Raw genomic sequence first — 20,553 nt, forward strand, 5'->3', positions numbered from 1 at the left:
GATTCATGTGTATCTAATCTCGAAAAGTAAATTCAGTATCTTGCTCCAGTTTTTCTTCTAGCCAGTTATCCCACGTGTTTTTAAGGCTTTGTTTACCTTTGTGCATGTTTGTGTGTGAGAATGGTCAAATAAGGGCACATTTTCACCTATCATTGCACACATTTTTATGTTTGTACAAGTGTGGGTGTAGGTTCTAAAATAGAGAAAGAGAGATAAACAGAAAAGGTGCCCTTGTGACAAAACCAAAACAATGTTGCAAGGTCAGTGAGCAGTAACAAACAATATGTATTACAATATCTTACATTATTGGACCATTTTAGCATTTGTTTTAGTCTCATTCATTATCATGATCTTCAATTTTTTCTCACAGACTTAAAATTCATATCTTTGTCCATAGCATTCATGAATGCATGTGAAAAAAAATAATTATATGCATTTTTTTCATACAGCTAGTCAACCCATAAAAAGAAGACATGACTTAGATTAGCTATGCAGGTGCTTTTCTTTGTGAATAATGTGAAGTGTTTCCTAATAAGGTTGTTTACTTTTTTTCATGAAAGCTTTCCCATTATGGCACTCACGACTAGTTCATTCACAAATGCATGCATACACCTACTTTTAAATCAGCATAAGTGTCTCTCTAATAGGTTGTCATGGCAGTTTGATAATTTTAGCATATATAAAGAGGTGGGTTGCATGGTTGCAGTGAGAAAGGAAGTACTCAATTTTTGCATAAAACATGTAAGCCTCCTTGAAAGCTGAATAAATTATTAATAGGCTAAATTAGACAGTTCAGAAATACTGCCACCTACACATAGTCATTTATCTGTGGTTAGCAACTGCTGGTACATGTACCAACGTTAAAATTATTCTTAATTTTGACAAACTGTCTTTACAGATATGAATTTGGCAGACCAAGGTTTTTTTTTTTTTGCATTTGTTTTTCAATTGTACTATACGATTCTGTTGTGATTATGGCTGTGAATCGTTGACTAACATATAATTTTGCTTAATAGACTTGAGAGTATGCTTGGTATTTCTTGGACTGTGCTTAAATGGTTAATATCCTACTTTACAGATCGTTGCAGTTTGTTGTCTCGGGAAACAATAAATCTGATATCAGCTCTAAGTCTGATATTAATGTCACCTCAATTCTTTCTGAGTGTGTACAGGATATAAACGTGGATGCACCATATATATATATATATTTTTTTTTATTAAACTGTTCAAAGACAGAGGTTCTTCTCGTTGGTACGCCAGCTGCTATCCATAAAGGTATAGCAATTTTAATTTGATTATGGACAATAGTGTCATAGCTCCACCTACTCTTGTGTGTAACCTTGGTGTCATTTTTGATGCTCATCTGACGTTAGACTCACACATTAAGAGTATTACAAAATCTTCATTCCATCACCTTAAAAACTCTGCTAGAATTAGGCCTTTCCTCACATTGCCAGATGCTGAAAGGCTTATTCACGCATTTGTTACTTCCAGGATTGATTATTGTAATGCTCTGTTTGTAGGTTTACCAGTATGGCCCCTTCTTATATCTGTGACTTAGATAAGCTTTATGTGCATTCTCGTTCTCTTCGGTCTGCTGATTCTTTAACTCTTCAGCAGTCGGCCTGTAGATTAAAATCCATGGGTGAGAGAGCTTTCTCCGTTGTTTGGAATGCACTTCCTCTTACTGTCAGAAATGCTCCCAAATTAGACAGTTTCGAGAAGTTGTTAAAAACGTATATTTTTAAAATTGCCAACACACATTGAGATGATTAGTATTTTATTAATTAGTTATTGCAATGTTAAGCATTTTTTGACTTCTTGTTTTTGAATTGTATTATTAAATGTTGTATTTCATTTGTTTTAACTGTTTGTAGCCCTTTAGGTACTAAAGTGCATTATAAATAAAATGTATTATTATTATTATTATTAAATAAAGCGATTGTGTCTCTTCAGAAAATTTTGACTAAACCGTTCAATGGATTAGTTTTACGATCTCTTTATGAACTTTTTGAAGCATCAAAGTGGTAGTTGTCAATGGAGGAACAGAAAGCTCCAAGGTTTTATCAAACATATCTTCATTTGTGGAGGAACTACATGAGGGTGAGTAATTATTGACACAGAATTTTTAATTTTTGGGTGAACTAACCCTTTAAGTTGATACGCCACAAAACAGCCACAAACTATCTTGCATGAATTCCATGGTTGAACTCATTGGCAATAACTATAATGCATTGTTTTTATTTTTGGAGCATTAAGGTTTTGATGAAATAATATTTGCAGAGCCCATGTGCTCCATCGTGCCTGATCACAATAGCAAAGAAAGGGTGTGACATGGTGTTGAGTCATGAGTACACTGATATGCACTGATGAAAAGGTCTGAGCTGACTTTATTTCCTGAAGAAAGGTCAGGACATTCGGCACGTGTAGCAAAACCCTTCACATGTTCTATAAGTCAAATGCACAGAGTGCTATTTTCTTTCTTTTGGGATCAGAGCAGCAAAGTGATCAATTTATGTTTGATCTGACCTAGACTCAAGCTAATGTTGTCATATTAATGAATAAGTATGTCTCTCCTTCATTCCTAAACAAGTGCACTGGTTGTACTTATCTAGGTCACATTTGATATTACCTTTTATGGAACAAGCTAAGGAGTATGCAGAGTAGAACACATTCTGATAATTTGCATTTATTCACTCATTAAAGATGTTAGAGAGATCAGACATAAAAGTTAAAGAAAACCCTTAAATGATTCTGTATCATTTTCAAGTATCAACATGGAGTGTCCCTCAATTGCCCATCATTTATGTGGGGTCTATTTTCTCCAGATCACTCAAGCATCAGTATGATGCATAACAAAATATAATAATGTCATGTAAATGTCCATTAAGACAAGATACAGCTGTTGTTCTTCTTCATTGTCGGTTTTTTCCTCGTCTCTTTATCTGTAACCTCTCTGGTCATTGTCTGCGTCCGTCTGCGCAGTGCCGGGCTCACACGGCTCGGTAACTTCATCTGTTGAAGCAAGTCCCGAAACACACCTGTGACATTTTCGCCGGTGCGCGCGGACGTCTCCACGAAGCCCGCGCCCCAGTCCTCCTCCACCGTGCGCATCACCTCAGCTGTAGCCTGGCGACTCTGGCTGCTCAGGTCCGCTTTGTTCTCTATCACCGTGATGCTTGTAAACTTCTCCCCTTTCAACTCCAGAATCTCCTCACGGAGTCGCTGCACCTCATCCAGGGAGTCTGGCTCGTCGGCGGCGTACACAAGCGCAAACGCGTCCCCGGTTCGGATGCACAGAGCGCGCATCGCTGGGAAGGCATAACTTCCGCTCGTGTCCAAGATCTCAATGCGCACCGTCGCGCCGTCCGTGTCGTACTCGAGCGCGTGAAGCTCTTCCACCGTGCGCGTGTACTTGGAGTCGAAGCGGTCCTGCAAGAAGCGGGTGATCAGGGCAGTTTTTCCGACCCCTGCGGCACCCAGAAACACAAAGCGCACAGTCCGATGCTCCCGCACCAACAAAGACATTCCTTCAGTCGTCAATTTTATAACGTAGGCTAGTCTGCCGAAGAGATTTTTGATGAGCAAAGATTCAATAGCACATTAAATACTTTAAGCGTGCTCAATAACCGGTATTGACTGAGTGTAGAGAAGTGACAAGGATGCTGCCCTTATATTACCCGAATGCGTCCTACGTACCAGTTGTAGCCAATGGGAACGCGAGTGACGTGAAGGGTGCGTGGGTTTCTGTGTTGTAGAGTTTCACGTTCAGGAGTTCAGCTAGCGGTCAGTAGGAGCATTTCGGGGCGCAAACTTTTGGGGTTTAATAATCTCGTGCAAAGTTTGTCTGTTGGTGCATTAAGATCCAATGGCTATTTTTTTTTTTTTACAAAAATTTTTGTGATCCACTTGTGATGTGCAAATATATATACAGTGAGGAAAATAAGTACTTGAACACCCTGCTATTTTGCAAGTTCTCCCACTTAGAAATCATGGAGGGGTCTGAAATTGTCATCGTAGGTGCATGTCTACTGTGAGAGACATAATCTAAAAAAAAAAAAAATCCAGAAATCACAATGTATGATTTTTTAACTATTTATTTGTATGATACAGCTGCAAAAAGTATTTGAACACCTGAGAAAATCAATGTTAATATTTGGTACAGTAGCCTTTGTTTGCAATTACAGAGGTCAAACGTTTCCTGTAGTTTTTCACCAGGTTTGCACACACTGCAGGAGGGATTTTGGCACAGAGATCTTCTCTAGATCAGTCAGGTTTCTGGACTGTCGCTGAGAAACACGGAGTTTGAGCTCCCTCCAAAGATTCTCTATTGGGTTTAGGTCTGGAGACTGGCTAGGCCACGCCAGAACCTTGATATGCTTCTTACAGAGCCACTCCTTGGTTATCCTGGCTGTGTGCTTCGGGTCATTGTCATGTTGGAAGACCCAGCCTCGACCCATCTTCAATGCTCTAACTGAGGGAAGGAGGTTGTTCCCCAAAATCTCGCAATACATGGCCCCGGTCATCCTCTCCTTAATACAGTGCAGTCGCCCTGTCCCATGTGCAGAAAAACACCCCCAAATCATGATGCTACCACCCCCATGCTTCACAGTAGGGATGGTGTTCTTGGGATGGTACTCATCATTCTTCTTCCTCCAAACACGTGTAGTGGAATTATGACCAAAAAGTTCTATTTTGGTCTCATCTGACCACATGACTTTCTCCCATGACTCCTCTGGATCATCCAAATGGTCATTGGCAAACTTAAGACGGGCCTTGACATGTGCTGGTTTAAGCAGGGGAACCTTCCGTGCCATGCATGATTTCAAACCATGACGTCTTAGTGTATTACCAACAGTAACCTTGGAAACGGTGGTCCCAGCTCTTTTCAGGTCATTGACCAGCTCCTCCCGTGTAGTTCTGAGCTGATTTCTCACCTTTCTTAGGATCATTGAGACCCCACGAGGTGAGATCTTGCATGGAGCCCCAGTCCGAGAGAGATTGACAGTCATGTTTAGCTTCTTCCATTTTCTAATGATTGCTCCAACAGTGGACCTTTTTTCACCAAGCTGCTTGGCAATTTCCCCGTAGCCCTTTCCAGCCTTGTGGAGGTGTACAATTTTGTCTCTAGTGTCTTTGGACAGCTCTTTGGTCTTGGCCATGTTAGTAGTTGGATTCTTACTAATTGTATGGGGTGGACAGGTGTCTTTATGCAGCTAACGACCTCAAACAGGTGCATCTAATTTAGGATAATAAATGGAGTGGAGGTGGACATTTTAAAGGCAGACTAACAGGTCTTTGAGGGTCAGAATTGTAGCTGATAGACAGGTGTTCAAATACTTATTTGCAGCTGTATCATACAAATAAATAGTTAAAAAATCATATATTGTGATTTCTGGATTTTTTTTTTTTAGATTATGTCTCTCACAGTGGACATGCACCTATGATGACAATTTCAGACCCCTCCATAATTTCCAAGTGGGAGAACTTGCAAAATAGCAGGGTGTTCAAATACTTATTTTCCTCACTGTATATATATATATATAAATATATATATATATATATATATATATATATATATATATAAATGGGTTGCACTTTATTTTAAGGTCTCATTGTGATTATATAATTACGTAATATTAATTAACAACATACTTACTTTTAGGGTTAGGATTAGGTTTGGTTTAGGCGTAGTTGCATGTAATTATGCATAATTTACTTGTTATTAGCCTACATGTAACAAGGACACTGCTGGTTACCTCCTCATGCAGAGAGAGCATCCTGAGGTCAGTAATACTCCAAACAAGTGTTTCATGAGCTCATTACGTCAGAGGTGAGTTTCCATTCATTGCATATTAAAATCATGGTATCAGATAGGGATGGTAATAGACACAGCCACCTCAGAGCACCGACATTTTCCACACAAACAGTTGACGCAAGTCTGAATGCAGTCAAAGTGCTTATTTCCATATCTGTCTATCTGAATGACATAAGAGACATGATTAATTTGGCTTTCAGTCCTGCCTTCTCTGAACATTGTCTTGTTTATTAGTATATTTAATGCAGCATAGTATTAGTACATATTTAAAGAATATGTATGTGATTGTGATTATATTTATTATACGCCTGTTTGTGCTGTTGTAGGTCTCAGATGCAAGTGACCTTTTGACATCAGCAGCAAATTTCAGAGAGCAGAGAGCTGACATTTTGTGTAAATCCCCAGGATTAACATATTGGTAGACGTCATCTTTACTCCACAAATGCACATTGTACTCAACACTATCCCCTCCAAGGAACCATGACGTATGGAAATGCACCGTCCTTGCATGGACCCTTGCTGTCCATGCTTGCAAAGGATGAATGTCCTGTTGATGCAAACCCTCCTTAATAAGCTGCACCCAAGTTTTGCAGCTTATTAAGGCGACATGCTATTACTTTTCTAGAGTAATAAAAAGTAGGCCTATTTTTTTTCCCTTGAAGGAGTCTTTGTGGCAAGGTGGTTGCACCAGTGTCAATGAAATGAGATTGACAAGCACCACTCACATTTTCTTCAGAAAAAGTACAAATCATTCTAGCTACAGTGCCTTCGAGTGTTATTTTGAGATATATCATAGTAATATATATATATTGAATTTGTTTTTATTTGGTTGCCTACTTTCCTTTTTGTATTGTAACTAAATGTCCATTTAGTTATTATTCTTTTCAGTTCAGTTTTAGTTTCAGCTATTTTAGTAGACCTATACACCAAGTTGAACTAAATTAAAATTAGTGATGTTGCTTTGGCAACTACCTGAAATAAAATAAGTTTAAGTTGTTCTATATTTTATTTCAGTTAACGTTTATTTCATTTCAAGTAAATTTAATTTCAATTCAAATTGGGGGTTGGTGGACCATGGAGTAGTTTAAGGACATTAATTATAATTTAAGTTGCTTATTTAAGTAATGACAATTATCATGTGCAGAAGCTTCAATAAAACTAACTGTTATACCTGCTAATAGAACTATTTTATCTATATTATTTTACTACACGTGATCTATGTAGGCTACTTGATTACTGAGGGAATCACCGTTCCCTCTAATGCAAATAGACACCTTTAGCTAATATTTAATCTACCACACTGCTGTCGATAACCTTACAGATGGGAGGCAAAAGTTGAATCCAGGCACATCAGCTCCAAATCTTCGAAGTCCCTTTAAGACTATATATAAGCCTACTATATATAAGTCGTCTATATAAAGTCTTTTGTAGTAGTATGCAGAGCCATAGAGACATATGCTACTCAGAAAATTCTGCTAACAGACATTACTAAAGAGTCCCGATAAGAAGGATAATGCAAACGTCTGTCTAAATCTAAATTCTGCTCTACTAGAGGTAATTTAATCTGATTCTATGATATGTCTATTGTTATAATGTAAAATTTTAATACCATTAGCAAAATCGAGTAACATTATCCTAAAGTTCACAGAATGTGATCTGTTATCGATTGTTTTTGTCTGCAGTCAGAACTCGCGGGAAGGTTGATTCTCGTCAGGATAGAAACAGAAGACAAAACCAACTTTTGAGAGTACAATTTTTCTCCTGGGTAACTTATGTAAACGAACGTTTAGTAAATTAAAATGATCGTTGGTTCAGCCAAACCGGTGTTTATTCATAAGTGCATCTCAGTCAGATGTTTGTATGGTTGTTTACAGTTGTTTACAGTTGAGATTCTCGTAATGTTTTCATGTCAAATGCATCTAGTAAATAAATAAATAACATATTAGCATATTAGTTTACAGGATGTCAGAGGAGATTCTCCATAACGAAGATAAAGAGACAGTAAGTTCGTATGTTTACATATAAGCGCCATTTGACAAAAGCCGATATTAATGTTTAGAAAACTAACGTGCCATGGTCATACTATGTTTTTTTTTGGATATGTACAGTTACGTGTACCATGACATTCTTTGAATTACACTGAAGTACTATATAAATACTATGGTACCCTTTTCAGCATACTTGGGTGTAGTGCCATGGTATTAACATGTGCTATCCTCTCTGTATCCTAGTAGTACTTTTAAAGGTACCATATACTATTATTGTAAGATTAACATGTATTAATTGTTTAGTGTTTAATGTTTTTACTGAACATGACAGATAAAAACATTTCATTTGTCATTAATTGTTTTAGCTGAGGAGACGACTGGAGCAGCTGAAGCGAGAGTATGAGAGGACAGCACAGAGACTGCAGGTAAAGACATGCTGTATTTGTGATTATGCAAGAATCAGTTAAACTGATGTTAAAACAATGATATCTGCAGTATAACAGAGCTTGAATTGTCATAAAATTTAACTTGTTAAAACCTGTTAGTGAATGTTGTGTGTTTTTTGTTTAGAGAGCAGAGCATCATGATGCCACTTGCAGGCGTGTGCAGAACAGAGACTCTGACCACACCACATTTACACAGATTGAAGAGTCATCTACTGAGACTTCTTCCACACCGACCCCGGAATATTCTGAAAACCATCAGAATCTGCCATTACGGACCAGTAAGGCCAGCTTCAGGGTGAAATCAAACATGAATAGATACAGAAAATAAATTTACCAGTCTTATTTTATATACAATTATAGTGTTATTGGTAACACTTTACAATAAGGTTCATTAGTTATCTACATTAGTTAACATTAACTAATAATGAACTGCACTTATACAGCATTTGTTCATCTTTGTTAATGTTAATTTCAACATTTACTAATACTTTATTAAAATCTTGTTAACATTAGGTAATGCACTAGGAACTAACATGAACAAACAATGAACAGCTTTATTTTCATTAACTAACATTAACAAAGATTAACAAAAACAGTAGTAAATGTATTGCTCATTGTTAGTTCATGTTAGTTAATACATTTACTAATGTTTAATAAAGGAACCTTATTGTAAAGTGTTACCGTATTATTCATATTTTGAATTAGCTTTTATTTATTATTTTCTCAGATTTAATTTAATTTAATTTTAGTCTTAGTAATTTTGTTGTGTGCTTTTGTCATTTTTATTATTTATTAAATATTTCTATTTGTCTTTCATTTATTTTTATTTCAGTTTTAGTTATTTTAGTGCTTCTTTTAACATTCTAAAGGCAACATTTCTTAAAGTTTTTTTAAAATTTTTCATCTAATTTTATTTTATATTTTATATTTCAGCTTTATTTCAATTAATGAAAACATTTAGTATTTACAATGTTATCCACACCTTTTTTCATTATTACTAAGCTAAGGCGCTATATCTAAGTAGTTGGACGTATGAACCAGCAAAACATCTCATAGACTTACATTGAAAAATGATCAAAACATTTATTTACCCAGACATAGTTGTAATGTCAATGTTAAAGGCTGTTAAAATGAAATAAAAAAAGTTGTTAAATGCATAACAGTATGCATTACAATTCAGATAGTAATTCATTCCAAATACTAATAAACTGGTTTTCTCTTTGTTGTTTCAGACATAGTTGCAGAAAGAAACAGTTCTGGTTTTTCTACTGTACAGAAAATCCCTGCCATGCAATTGCAACTTGCAGAGATTGCGTCCACACCACCTTTGTACTCCCCTGCATGCAGGCGAAGCCCTGCCCACCGCCTGCGTTCTAAGCGCAGTCGATTGCGCCTACAGAACAAAGAGCAAGAATCAGACACTGACATCAGCCAAGAGAAAGAAAGAGATAGAAGTGGAGACCATATTCGTGAAAAGGGTAGTGAATGTACTGTTAAAGAGATTGGTCGGAAAGGAGTGAGAAATGAAGCTGAGAAGGACTGTGAAAAGAAAAAAGAAAGAAACATTAAGATGATGCCAGCTGAGGCGGAGAAAAACCAGGATAAGCCTATAGGAGTAAGGACAGATTGTAAAATTGCTAAAGCATCACAAGAACTGGAGGATGATGCGAAAAGAAAGGGGCATTGTGAATTAAACTCCTCTGTGATCCAATCAGATAACAAACTGCTAATGATTTCAAGTAAAGAAAATCATTTAGAAATTCAAAACATTCACTGTAGCCAGGAAGAGGTTAAAGTACCTCTGATTGATTGGCCTGTTGAGAAAAAAATACAGTCAAGTTCAGCAGTGTCTATTCAAACCTCATCTTTCCCTCAGCCTTCTGAGCCAGTAGAGATTACTGACAAATCAGAAGACATGAGTAAACAAAATAGCCAGTCGTTCACCGACTCAAATAAAGGTTCTGATGACGGGATAGATATTAAACATTCCTCGTTTTCATCTGGCATTCTGGACTCTTGCACGCTGGTTGAGGGTTTACCGTTTCCTGTGGAGTATTATATTCGGACGACACGGCGTATGGCTGCATCTCACAGCTCTATTGATCTAGATGCTGTCATTTACAGCCAGCTCACTGGGGGGCGGGGCAGACGCAGGCTCAGCCAATCGCAAGTGAGTAGTAGAGGTCACATGACCCCAGAGCATTCAGAATCAGTCTGCAAGTCCACAGACCAGGCCAGACGCAGAGGAAGAGGTCGAAGAGGGAGGAGAGGGCGTAGAAGAAGCACTATAGGTAGATCCTCATGTGCCAAAGCTGCTCTAGATATTACAATATCACATCCTGCAAGTGATTCTCAAGCAGATTCAGAGTCTCTAATAGAGTCAAAGTCTGACACTGAATCACCCAGCCAATCAGAATTGGTCCTCGAACAGCCACATGTCGAATCTCGGCCAATCCAGTCACCTGGGCCTATAGTGAGTTTGAAGACAAGTCCGGAGCAAGGAGTTACTCAAGATTTTAAGCATCTCCCAGATTCTCAGCTTTACTTTGATTCCCAACTTCTTGTGGATTCTGATGTGTACCAGGCCAGATCCAGAGGAAAAGGTCAGAGAGGGAGGAGAGGCCGTCGAAGAAGCACTATAGGTAGATCCTCATGTGCCAAAGCTGCTCTAGATTGTACAATATCACATCCTGCAAGTGATTCTCAAGCAGATTCAGAGTCTCTTATTGAATCAAAATCTGACACTGAATCACCCAGCCAATCACAGTTGGTCCTCGAACGGCCACAGACAAAGTCTTGGCCAATCCAGTCGCCTGGGCCTACCGTGAATTTGAAGACAAGTCCAGAGCAAGCAGTTACTCAAGATTTTAAGCATCTACCAGATTCTCAACTTTACTTTGATACCCAGCTCCTCCCGGGTTCAAATTTATACCCTATTTTCCGAAGAAAACGTGGACAAACTGGAAGAGAGTGTCAGACAAGTTCTAATAAAGATGGTAAGATTAATTTATGAATGTATTATTGAATTTATTCCTAGCTCAAACAGTAGAGCATGGCGCAAGCAATGGCAAAGTCATGGGTTCAATTCCCAGGGAATGTTTGATCATAATGATAAAATGTTTGAATAAAGGGTATGCATTGACATCACTTTCCTGCCGAAACATGCCCTCTCAGCCTGATTGAGTGGCAAAACGTCCTGTAACATGACTTTTTTAAATAGGGGAAACTGAGAAAACTGGAGTAAAACAAACCATTATCTTAAATTAAAGGCAGTTGAACTCGACAATTAACAAACATTGACAAAAACTTTACAGTTAAACTTTACAATCGTGAAGCTCTTTACCATTTTAGATGTTTTGTGTGTTTTTCGCGGCATTTAAGCTAAACATCAACGCTGCCACTCAGTGGGTGTAACCACAGCCTACTATGACATCATGTGCATACCCTCTATAAAAGTATCTGCCAAATGCATAGATGTGAATAAGAATTATTGTGTAACAGTCATGTACACAATAATGTTTGTGAATACGTTTTGCAGATCAGTCACCTCTTCTGCCATCATTAGCTTCACTCATTCAAGCTCTGCAAGAAAAGGATATGAAAGCTGGACTGTTGGCCGCTGTTGATATCCATGATTTCCACCTACCTGATGAGGATTTTGGACAACTAAAGCTCAAACTATTGCGCTCATCAACTTCAGCCGTAGAACCCTTCGCACAGCGTCCCCTAGTGTACAACACACGGCAGAGCAGCAGGTGCCAGAGAATGAGAGGAAGAATAAGTAATTGTGAAGTACGCTACTCAGAGAGTGAACTTTTTACTCCAGAACCCTTAACTACCTCTTCTCAGGAGGATAGTTTACCACTTTTTCAGTCGGACCCCACTGACCAATCACAGACAGAAATACAGAAGGGCCTCAACGTTGTAAATGAAATAAAGACCATCTCTTCAGATCTGATGGACAGTAGACAGTTTTGCCAAACTGAAACAGACAAAAGAATAAGTAATGAAAAAAAAGTGGAATCTTCAGAATCTGACAACATTAGTGAGCTTCACATAAACCAGATGCTAAAAGAATCACACATGCTCTCTGAGAAAACCTCACTTTGCCCCGAGATACTGAATTTAAGTCCGTCTCTGACCCCACAAATTCAGAAAGGTCAAGATCCTCTTCTACCATCTTTGGGAATGTCCCCTCACTTTTTGACTCCAGGTTCACCCATAGACCTCCGGTCACCTCTCTTTTCTTCGTCTGGTGTCCTTAGGTCTCCCTCTTCAGTCTCACTTAAGGGGTGTGTGTCTCCAGAATCAGTCTCAGCCAAAACATCAGGGATCATCAAAAATAGTTTCTTTACTAGAAGTGGAGATCAGGGAGGTTCTGAAACACAGAATCAAACTCAAATGAGTCGAGATACAATGACAAAATTTAAAAAAACTGTGAAACCAGGTACTCCATCCCAAAACAACACTACACTGGAGTATGAAAACTTAAACGGCCCAGAAAGGGAGTCCTCATGCATCTCGGCTAAGGAGCTGGAACGTGAATGCGGTTTCGATACAGAAAGCAATCTTGAATGTGGAAATAAAATCAATTGCACACCAGAAAATGAAGTTCAACTCCACAATATTCCTGAACCAGGGAGTTTTAAAAATCTTTCTGAGTCTGATATCCAAACCCAGAACAATTTTGAAATGGAGGTTAAAACCTATAAACTCCCTGAGCTCAGGTTAGAAATCCAAAGTAATGCCGTTACAAATGTGAAACAGTTTAAATCTGGTAATGTAGGTCAAACTCCTGTTGAGACAACCTCTTTGGACGCCTCCACCAGTCGGAGAACGGAAACAACGATAGGTTCCGACAATAACAGAACTCAATCAGAGGAACGTAACACTGATGAATCCAACAATCGGACATTACATGAGGAAACCCTAACTGCCACATCATTCTCTGAGGCAGCTGGTTGTTCTGCAGTCCTGCAAGAGATGCACACTTTTAAGGTGTCAATAATAGAAATAATTTATTGATATGCAAAGCAATGATATGTGCTTGATTGTCTAATTACCTGCAAATGTATGTGGGTGGTGCTTGTCTTTGTTTTCAGGCACTGGAGGGCGGATGCGTGTTGGACTTGTGTTCGGTGCGATGGCCGTCGGAGGACTGGTGCATTTGTGTGGCAGGAGAATGGAGCGTTTGTCTTTGGGCTCAGACGAAGGGAGTCCAGCCGTGGAGTCTTTTAAACACCTGGACATTTGCACAGGTAATCCAGTTTGCTACAGCATTTCATCATAAATCACAACATAAATTAAAAGAATTGCAAGATGGCATGGAAGTTTAAAGTCAACCTCAAACCTCAACCTCCTCTCCCCCTCGAAACGGCACCTGCTCTCTTCATGACGGATGTCTTGGCAGAGGGTGGAACTAAATATCCTCCACAACTGACTGCAAATTGGCACTCAAATCTGCCTACATTTAGTTAGCAACACCCAAATTCCTACGATCCAATCAATTGCCGAGGACGAAATCAAACCCGCCTTACATTTCTTTCTCATTCCAGAAGCCATTTCACTTGGATATACATCACAATAGGGCAGAAAAGACTATCACAACTTCTGTTTCATGCCAACTTTAAGGGGGTAGTTCACCCATTAATGAAAATTGTCATCATTTACTTAGCGCATGCCATTCCAAACCCATAGGGCTTTGGTTAATCTTTGAAACACATATTAAGATATTATTTAATGAAGCCTGCATGGTTTCTTTTTCTCCATTGAAAGTTCAAATAACCAAAACTTAGATGATCTAAAAAACTCTTAAAGGCATTGTAAAACAAACCCATATTAATTGAGTGGTTTAATCCAAATCTTGTGAAGAGATATGATAATTTTATATGATGCAGAGATTTAATTTCGGCTTTTATTCACATATAAACACACAGAGCATCACATATGTTAAACACGGAAGCTTATGCGAGCATCGCATGCTCTTAGGCTAGAACAAGCCTCGTTGATTCTCGTGAAACGCATGCCCGTTTGAGATGTGATGTGATGTGCTCTATGTAAATAAAAGTTTTAGTTATCTGGAATTTCAATGGAGGGACAGAAACCTGTTAGGTTTCATTAAAAATATCTTAATTTGTGTTTTGAAGATTATGTCTTATGGGTTTTGAACAACTTGAGGGCGAGTAAATGATGAAAGAATTTTCACTTGTGGGTGACTAACTCTTTATTTTAAAAATATGTCTACTTCCCTCTGCTTTGACTCCTGTGTTTGTATTTGTAGCCCGTCATGTCTTTGCAAGAGATTCCAGACTCTTCAGGCTTGCTTTGTGTGACTCTGGGTCACTTGGAAATCACTGAAGCAAGGTAATAAAAATTGCATTATATAAAATGGCAAAATTACCATTATGTGGACCAAAACTATGTTATTTTCTATGTCTCCCATCACCTCAATTGTTTTTTAATTCCTCTTTTGAAAACATTCTCACTGAACCAAAATGTGTTTTTGTGTCAGAATTCAATGAACTTAAACGCTAAGCTAATTCACTCTGTGTTCTTGAGTGCAGAGTGCTCTGTTGTCCAAGCATGGATGGGACGTTCTCTCAGAACGTGGTGTGCAAGGACACATTGCAAGCAGTGGTGGGTGTGTCTAACTGTCGGCTTGTGTGTTGCTCCACCCCTGGAGATCAACAAAGAGTCAATGTGTCAACACTGACTAAAGAGGGAAGGTAACAAACCATCATGTGTCTGAAACCTTTTTAATACATCATTCACTTGAAATATTTTAGTAAAACTATTCATTATTCACTTGTGTTTCAGGGTAGTGAACACTCTTCCCTTGGTCTCTGCTAAGCAGAACATTCGGACCCTTGCAGTTGTAGAGGGTGAAAAAGAGGCTCTGATTGGTTGGACAGAATGTAAAACCCTCCTCATATGGTGATGAATTGGGCAATATTGAGTCTTAGGGCCCTATCTTGCACCCAGCGCAATTGACTTTGTACACCGACGCATGTATCATTCCTATTTTGCACCCGCGCAAAGCACGCTTTTCCCTCCACAGAAGCACGTTGCTAAACTAGGGAATGAACTTGCGCTCCCTGGGCGGTTCAGCGCAAAAAAGGAGGCGTGTTCCGGCGCAAACGTTCCTTCATGCTATTTTGCAGGTTTAGAAAACAATTGCGCCACTAACCAGGAAAAAATAGTTTAAAGTCAGTGGCGCGTTGCGCATGTTATTCATAAGCTATTTTAAGGGTGCATGCTTGGCCATAATCAATGTAGCGTGTGCACAACGCGCACTTTGATTCTCTCATCTACACAGAATCAGCAGTTTTCATTTTTGCAAATCATACATTATTACGATAGATAGATAGATAGATAGATAGATAGATAGATAGATAGATAGATAGATAGACAATTTATTATAAAAGCATATATCTAGCTTACACATTTACCCAAATTATCATACGCCTTTTTAATCGAAGTTAATTTGGGTGTGTTTCTCCATCCCCAACGTCCCTGACGAGAGCGTTGCTCTCCTTGGCTGTGAACCGCTCTGGCGCGCGCCTGGCAAATCCGCCGTTATGATAGGAATCCGCTTTAGAACAAAGCGCGTCTGCTCTTAAAGGGAATGTGAGATGACGCTCTGATTGGTTTATTTCACGTTACGCCCAAACCACACCTATGAATAATGAAGCTCTTCAGACCAACCCATTTTAGATTTGCGCCTGGCGCAAGAGTCATTTATCCCGCTGGGAAAATAGCAACAGCGCCAAGACCCGCCCACAGAGTTACTTGCGTTTTGCGCTTTGACACTTGCGTTTCAGATCGTTAAAATAGGGCCCTTAAACTTATAAACCAGTTTTTTAGAAAACTTTTAAACTATATCCATCCTGTACATTGAGATTTTTTTATTATTAACTTCTGATTAAATTATTTTCTGATACGGTACTAACGGCTGGGTTAAATTTTGAGTCTGTAAATGACTTTTAGTACTACTTATATCTTTTGTTAGTATTTTAATTTTATAATTGATTATCTATTTTGTCATAACTGTATTTCAGGAGCATAAAATCAGGCCAGCTGCTTCAGACTATAAACCTGGAAAAGACTTTAACCATGACAAACTGCATGAAGGGATATTCTTACAGAGTAAGTGAGTGTATTGTTCTTGTGGTACTAGAATGACTATGTGTCAGTAATAACCTTGTGCTTTCATTCCTGCAGGGTGTGCTGTGTGTATTGCTTCAAAATGCAGGAAATGTGTGCGATGAAGAGAGTAACGCATCCCTTTTTACTCTGATTGCCACAAATCCTCTCACTGGCAAACACATCACACTGACCTCTATAAACTATCCTGATCAACACAAACAGCAGTAAGACTTGAAGCGATACATGTTGTGATATTAGTATTCAATGTTAACAGTACAGTTGAATCAATATTACTCTCTTTCTCTAGGTTAATAGATGGTGATGTCTTGGGCTCTGGGCTTGTTGGCGTATTTCAGTCTGGTCATCTTGCTGTTTGGGATCTCAGAGGAAGCGTGGCTAAAGTTGTTGTTGTGCTGGATGAGTTGTGTCGACTAGCCCGATGGGCAGGGCCAAACACTCTGCTGACGGGATATCTAAATGGGGATGTTAGTGTGTTTCATTATAAATCTACATAAACAGATCCCACTTCATTACTTGTTGAAAAAAAGAAGTGTTATTTAACACCATCATTCAAGGAATATCAAGATTACACAAGATAGATTTGTAAATTTGTGTTTGGTTGTTAAATGTCAATACTGGCACAGCTATTTGTTAGTTAATTTACGCATAACCAGAGAAATATTTGTACTTTTTGGATGTGATATGTAAAAATATATTTTACAAAATAAAATATGATTCTGGGAATTTTTCTGTGAAAGATTAAAAACGTAATGTTTTAAGGAGAGTGTTGAACTATATTATTTTTCCCATTTTTTTTAATTTTATGAATCGATATCAACGCAACATAAAAAGAACACAAAATGAAAAGGTCACAACATTACTTTTATAGTTGACGCTCTCCATTGATATTTGCTGTTGTAGAATAATCAGAATAAAATATTTTTTTTCCATCAAAATGCATATATATATATATATATATATAAAACTAAAGTAATACAAAAAACTGTTTTGGAGGTTACGTGAAAACAGTGTGCCGCGCATGCGCATTGGCAGTCTCGTGCATTGTGGGAGCGGATTGAGAAACATGGCGGCGCGCATCATTGCCCGGTGTGTCCGATCCCTGAACCAGCGTTCTGTGTATTTTAACCGTGTAAATACTAGAGCGACATTAACAGCAGCTCCGCTCACTCATGGCCGAACATTTTCACATCTGACTAATGGACACAAGTCTTCGCTGGCGCAGGTGTGTGTGTGTTAGTGATTGACTGATGACATCCAATGACCTACCCTTGTCTTTAGTGATAATGACTTCAACTTGATGGGCAAACAGCCTCTGCTCACTTAATTTCAGTTTATGTAACGTTACGGGGTGCAGCAACGGAAAAGGTTTGGAAAAAAAAAATAGCTCAGTGTAGTCAACGATAATGTTTCTAATTTAATTTGTTATCATATTTATGTGGCATAACAGATACTTAAACTTTTAAATTATCTCTTTTTTCTGTAATCAGTTATGATTTCTACAGTTATAATGGTTTATTTTATATGCATGCATTACAAGATTGCACGTATTCCTTTATGAATGTTTAAAAGTTAAAAAAATATATGATATTATATTCAGTTATATATGGTTTACTTATTATCTCGTCATTATACTCGTATATCACCAGTTATCACTGAACTGAACAGTTCTGTTCAGTGTTGTTATTGTAAACTAAAACTGTTAAACTGTTTTCGGTTATTGAAATTAAATTAAATATAAATAATAGGCCTTAATCTTAAGAAACTTCAATACAAAATTGCCTTGGCAACAAGCTGTTGAATTAATAACATTACTAAAATGTGAAATAAAAATAAAGCTAAATAAATAGAAGATTAAAAATGTCAATAGCACATAACAAAAATGACTAAAACTGAAAATAAAAATATGAAAGAAAATTCAAAACAATACCATAATCACATCTAAATAATATTCAAACAACACGGCTCCAGTTGTCTGTTAATAATATTTTTAGTTTAAAATACACTTTCTAACATGTTTTGTTTTGCAGATCTCTGGCGGTTCATTTCAGGTCTTTCAGTGGAGGCAGTACGGTGACTTGCCCCCATTGAGCATAGAGACTATCCGTGACCGTGTCCTCTACGTCCTGAAGCTCTATGACAAGATCAACCCTGAGAGGGTAAATACACCATCAGTTTGATCAGATGGACAACATATTAGTCTGAAATATTTCAAATTAGCTTCAAATATATTGCACTCTACAGATTAATTGTTTGATGATCAAATCTCTATAGCTTCAGGCTACGTCCCACTTCATGAAGGATTTGGGATTGGACAGTTTAGACCAGGTGGAGATCATCATGGCTATGGAAGATGAATTTGGTTTGTACTTGCATTTACAATTGTTTATAATCCCATTGTTCTCCCTAGTTGCACATTTTGACCATTGTTTTGTATTTGTGCATTCTTTGAATGTATGCATTGTTCTTGTTGGTTTCACAGTATCTGATGCTTGCACTTACAGGTTATAAATGTGCAATCCATATGGATGTGTATTTTCCAAGCTGATAGTGTTTTCTCACGTGTTCAGGTTTTGAGATCCCTGATGCCGAGGCCGAGAAGTTGATGACACCACATGAGATTGTTCAGTACATCGCAGACAAGAAGGATGTCTATGAATGAGCATACATATTCATTGTGAGTTTAGTTAACTATTCACAAATTCACTTCAGGTGGAGATTATGCTTATGAATTTTTATTTGTTCTTTTTCATCCAGATAAAAATCATCCTATCAGATGACAGAGACCATGGAGGTTTTGTCATGAACTGTTTATGTTTCTGCTGTTCTTCTTCATTCTTTATTCTTTTTGTATTTAGAGACATGTTTAAATCTGTGTTCATAATTTTGTCTGTAGCCGCTTGTGATCTGCAGGTCTGCAGCATTCTGTGCTAGATGCATGCGCAAGCTCCTCATTCATACAATAAGAGCTTGCAAATAAAGTCAATAATTCATATAAATACTACAATAATAAAGACTTTAAATCACTTTAAAGGACCTTATTTATGTCTTTGGGTTTGGATGCACGTTGTGAATCTTTGCCAGTGTGATTGGTTCGCTCATTAATAGGTTAGTTTTGTTTTTGACAAGATTTCATGTAATAACAAAATCATAAAGTATTTATAAGATTCAGTATCAACATGAAGTACACCGTTCAAAAGTTTGGGGTTGATAAGAATTTTTAATGCTTTTGAAAGAATTCTCTTACTCTCACCAAGACTGCATTTATTTGATTAAAATGTAATTTATTCCTGTGATGCATCATTACAGTCTTCAGTCACATGATCCTTCAGAAATCATTCTAATATGCTGATTTGCTGCTCAAGAAACATTTCCTGTTATTATCTATATTGAAAACAGCTGAGCTGCTTAATATTTTTGAGGAATGTGATGCTTTTTTTTCAGGAATCTTTGATGAACATGACATTCAAAAGAACAACATTTGTTTGAAATAGAAATCTTTTGTAAGGTTATAAATGTCTACTTTATCTTTTGATCAATTCAATGCATCCTTGTTGAATAATAAAAGTATTTAATTTCCTTCAAAACAGAAAAAAAATCCTACTGACCCCAAACCTTTGAATGGTAATGTATAAAACATGAAACTGCAAGAGTTCACATTTATATTTATATTTGAGTGGTTGTATTTGGTATGTTACAGCACCACCTACTGGAAATGCTGACCAAGTCTAAAAATTTACCCGAAGACTTTTCCAGAGATGGAGCCAAGAGTTTAAACGGGTTATATAAGGAAACATTTCGTGTCCAGTACTTAATCTTCACCCCCCCTGAAGTAAATGCTAATAAAACTAATACAATCTTCCACTATAACCTTTAACACACCCTGAATCATATAAAGCTATTAACATTTATTGCAGCGTGGCTTAAAATAGTGATACTTTCACATTCTTGTTCACATATACACATGGATTCCTTTAATACCATTTCTAAATTTTGTGTATTTCAGGATTTGCTCTTGAACATAAAAGGACTAATGTGTCTGTCTCCTTGTATTTCCTTCAGAATATTAAATATTACACATAATAGTCAAAATATGTCAATATGTCATTGTCATAAAATAATTTAGGTTAATTCAGAC

The 20,553-nt window shown here is 37.6% G+C and overlaps 3 protein-coding genes across 4 annotated transcripts; 2 read left to right on the plus strand and 1 right to left on the minus strand.

Annotated features, from left to right (window-relative positions):
• Positions 1 to 2,263: 2,263 nt before the first annotated feature.
• rasd3 (RASD family member 3) lies at positions 2,264 to 3,678 on the minus strand. The gene has a single exon (XM_084106787.1). It carries the CDS (start codon positions 3,526 to 3,528, stop codon positions 2,887 to 2,889), a length of 642 nt encoding a protein of 213 aa, XP_083962913.1. The 5' UTR covers positions 3,529 to 3,678; the 3' UTR covers positions 2,264 to 2,886.
• Positions 3,679 to 7,500: 3,822 nt separating this feature from the next.
• Positions 7,501 to 17,175, plus strand: palb2 (partner and localizer of BRCA2). 2 transcript variants are annotated; one of them, XM_084106904.1, is made up of 13 exons: positions 7,501 to 7,565; positions 7,773 to 7,819; positions 8,172 to 8,231; positions 8,377 to 8,530; positions 9,485 to 11,248; positions 11,791 to 13,250; positions 13,355 to 13,510; positions 14,533 to 14,615; positions 14,816 to 14,977; positions 15,069 to 15,185; positions 16,310 to 16,397; positions 16,473 to 16,621; positions 16,705 to 17,175. In XM_084106904.1, exons 2-13 carry the CDS (start codon positions 7,781 to 7,783, stop codon positions 16,910 to 16,912), a joined length of 4,440 nt encoding a protein of 1,479 aa, XP_083963030.1. In that variant the 5' UTR covers positions 7,501 to 7,565; positions 7,773 to 7,780; the 3' UTR covers positions 16,913 to 17,175. The 2 variants fall into 2 exon arrangements, with proteins under 2 accessions (XP_083963030.1, XP_083963029.1); XM_084106903.1 differs by having other exon boundaries at positions 7,510 to 7,583.
• Positions 17,176 to 17,454: 279 nt separating this feature from the next.
• On the plus strand, positions 17,455 to 19,092 carry ndufab1a (NADH:ubiquinone oxidoreductase subunit AB1a). The gene is made up of 4 exons (XM_084106678.1): positions 17,455 to 17,640; positions 18,446 to 18,574; positions 18,690 to 18,777; positions 18,986 to 19,092. The coding sequence occupies exons 1-4, from the start codon at positions 17,482 to 17,484 to the stop codon at positions 19,075 to 19,077; spliced, it is 468 nt and encodes a 155-aa protein (XP_083962804.1). The 5' UTR covers positions 17,455 to 17,481; the 3' UTR covers positions 19,078 to 19,092.
• Positions 19,093 to 20,553: the final 1,461 nt, after the last annotated feature.

This window comes from Abramis brama (genome assembly GCF_963993115.1).
Source record: "Abramis brama genome assembly, chromosome: 2".
Classification (NCBI taxonomy): Eukaryota; Metazoa; Chordata; class Actinopteri; order Cypriniformes; family Leuciscidae; genus Abramis; species Abramis brama.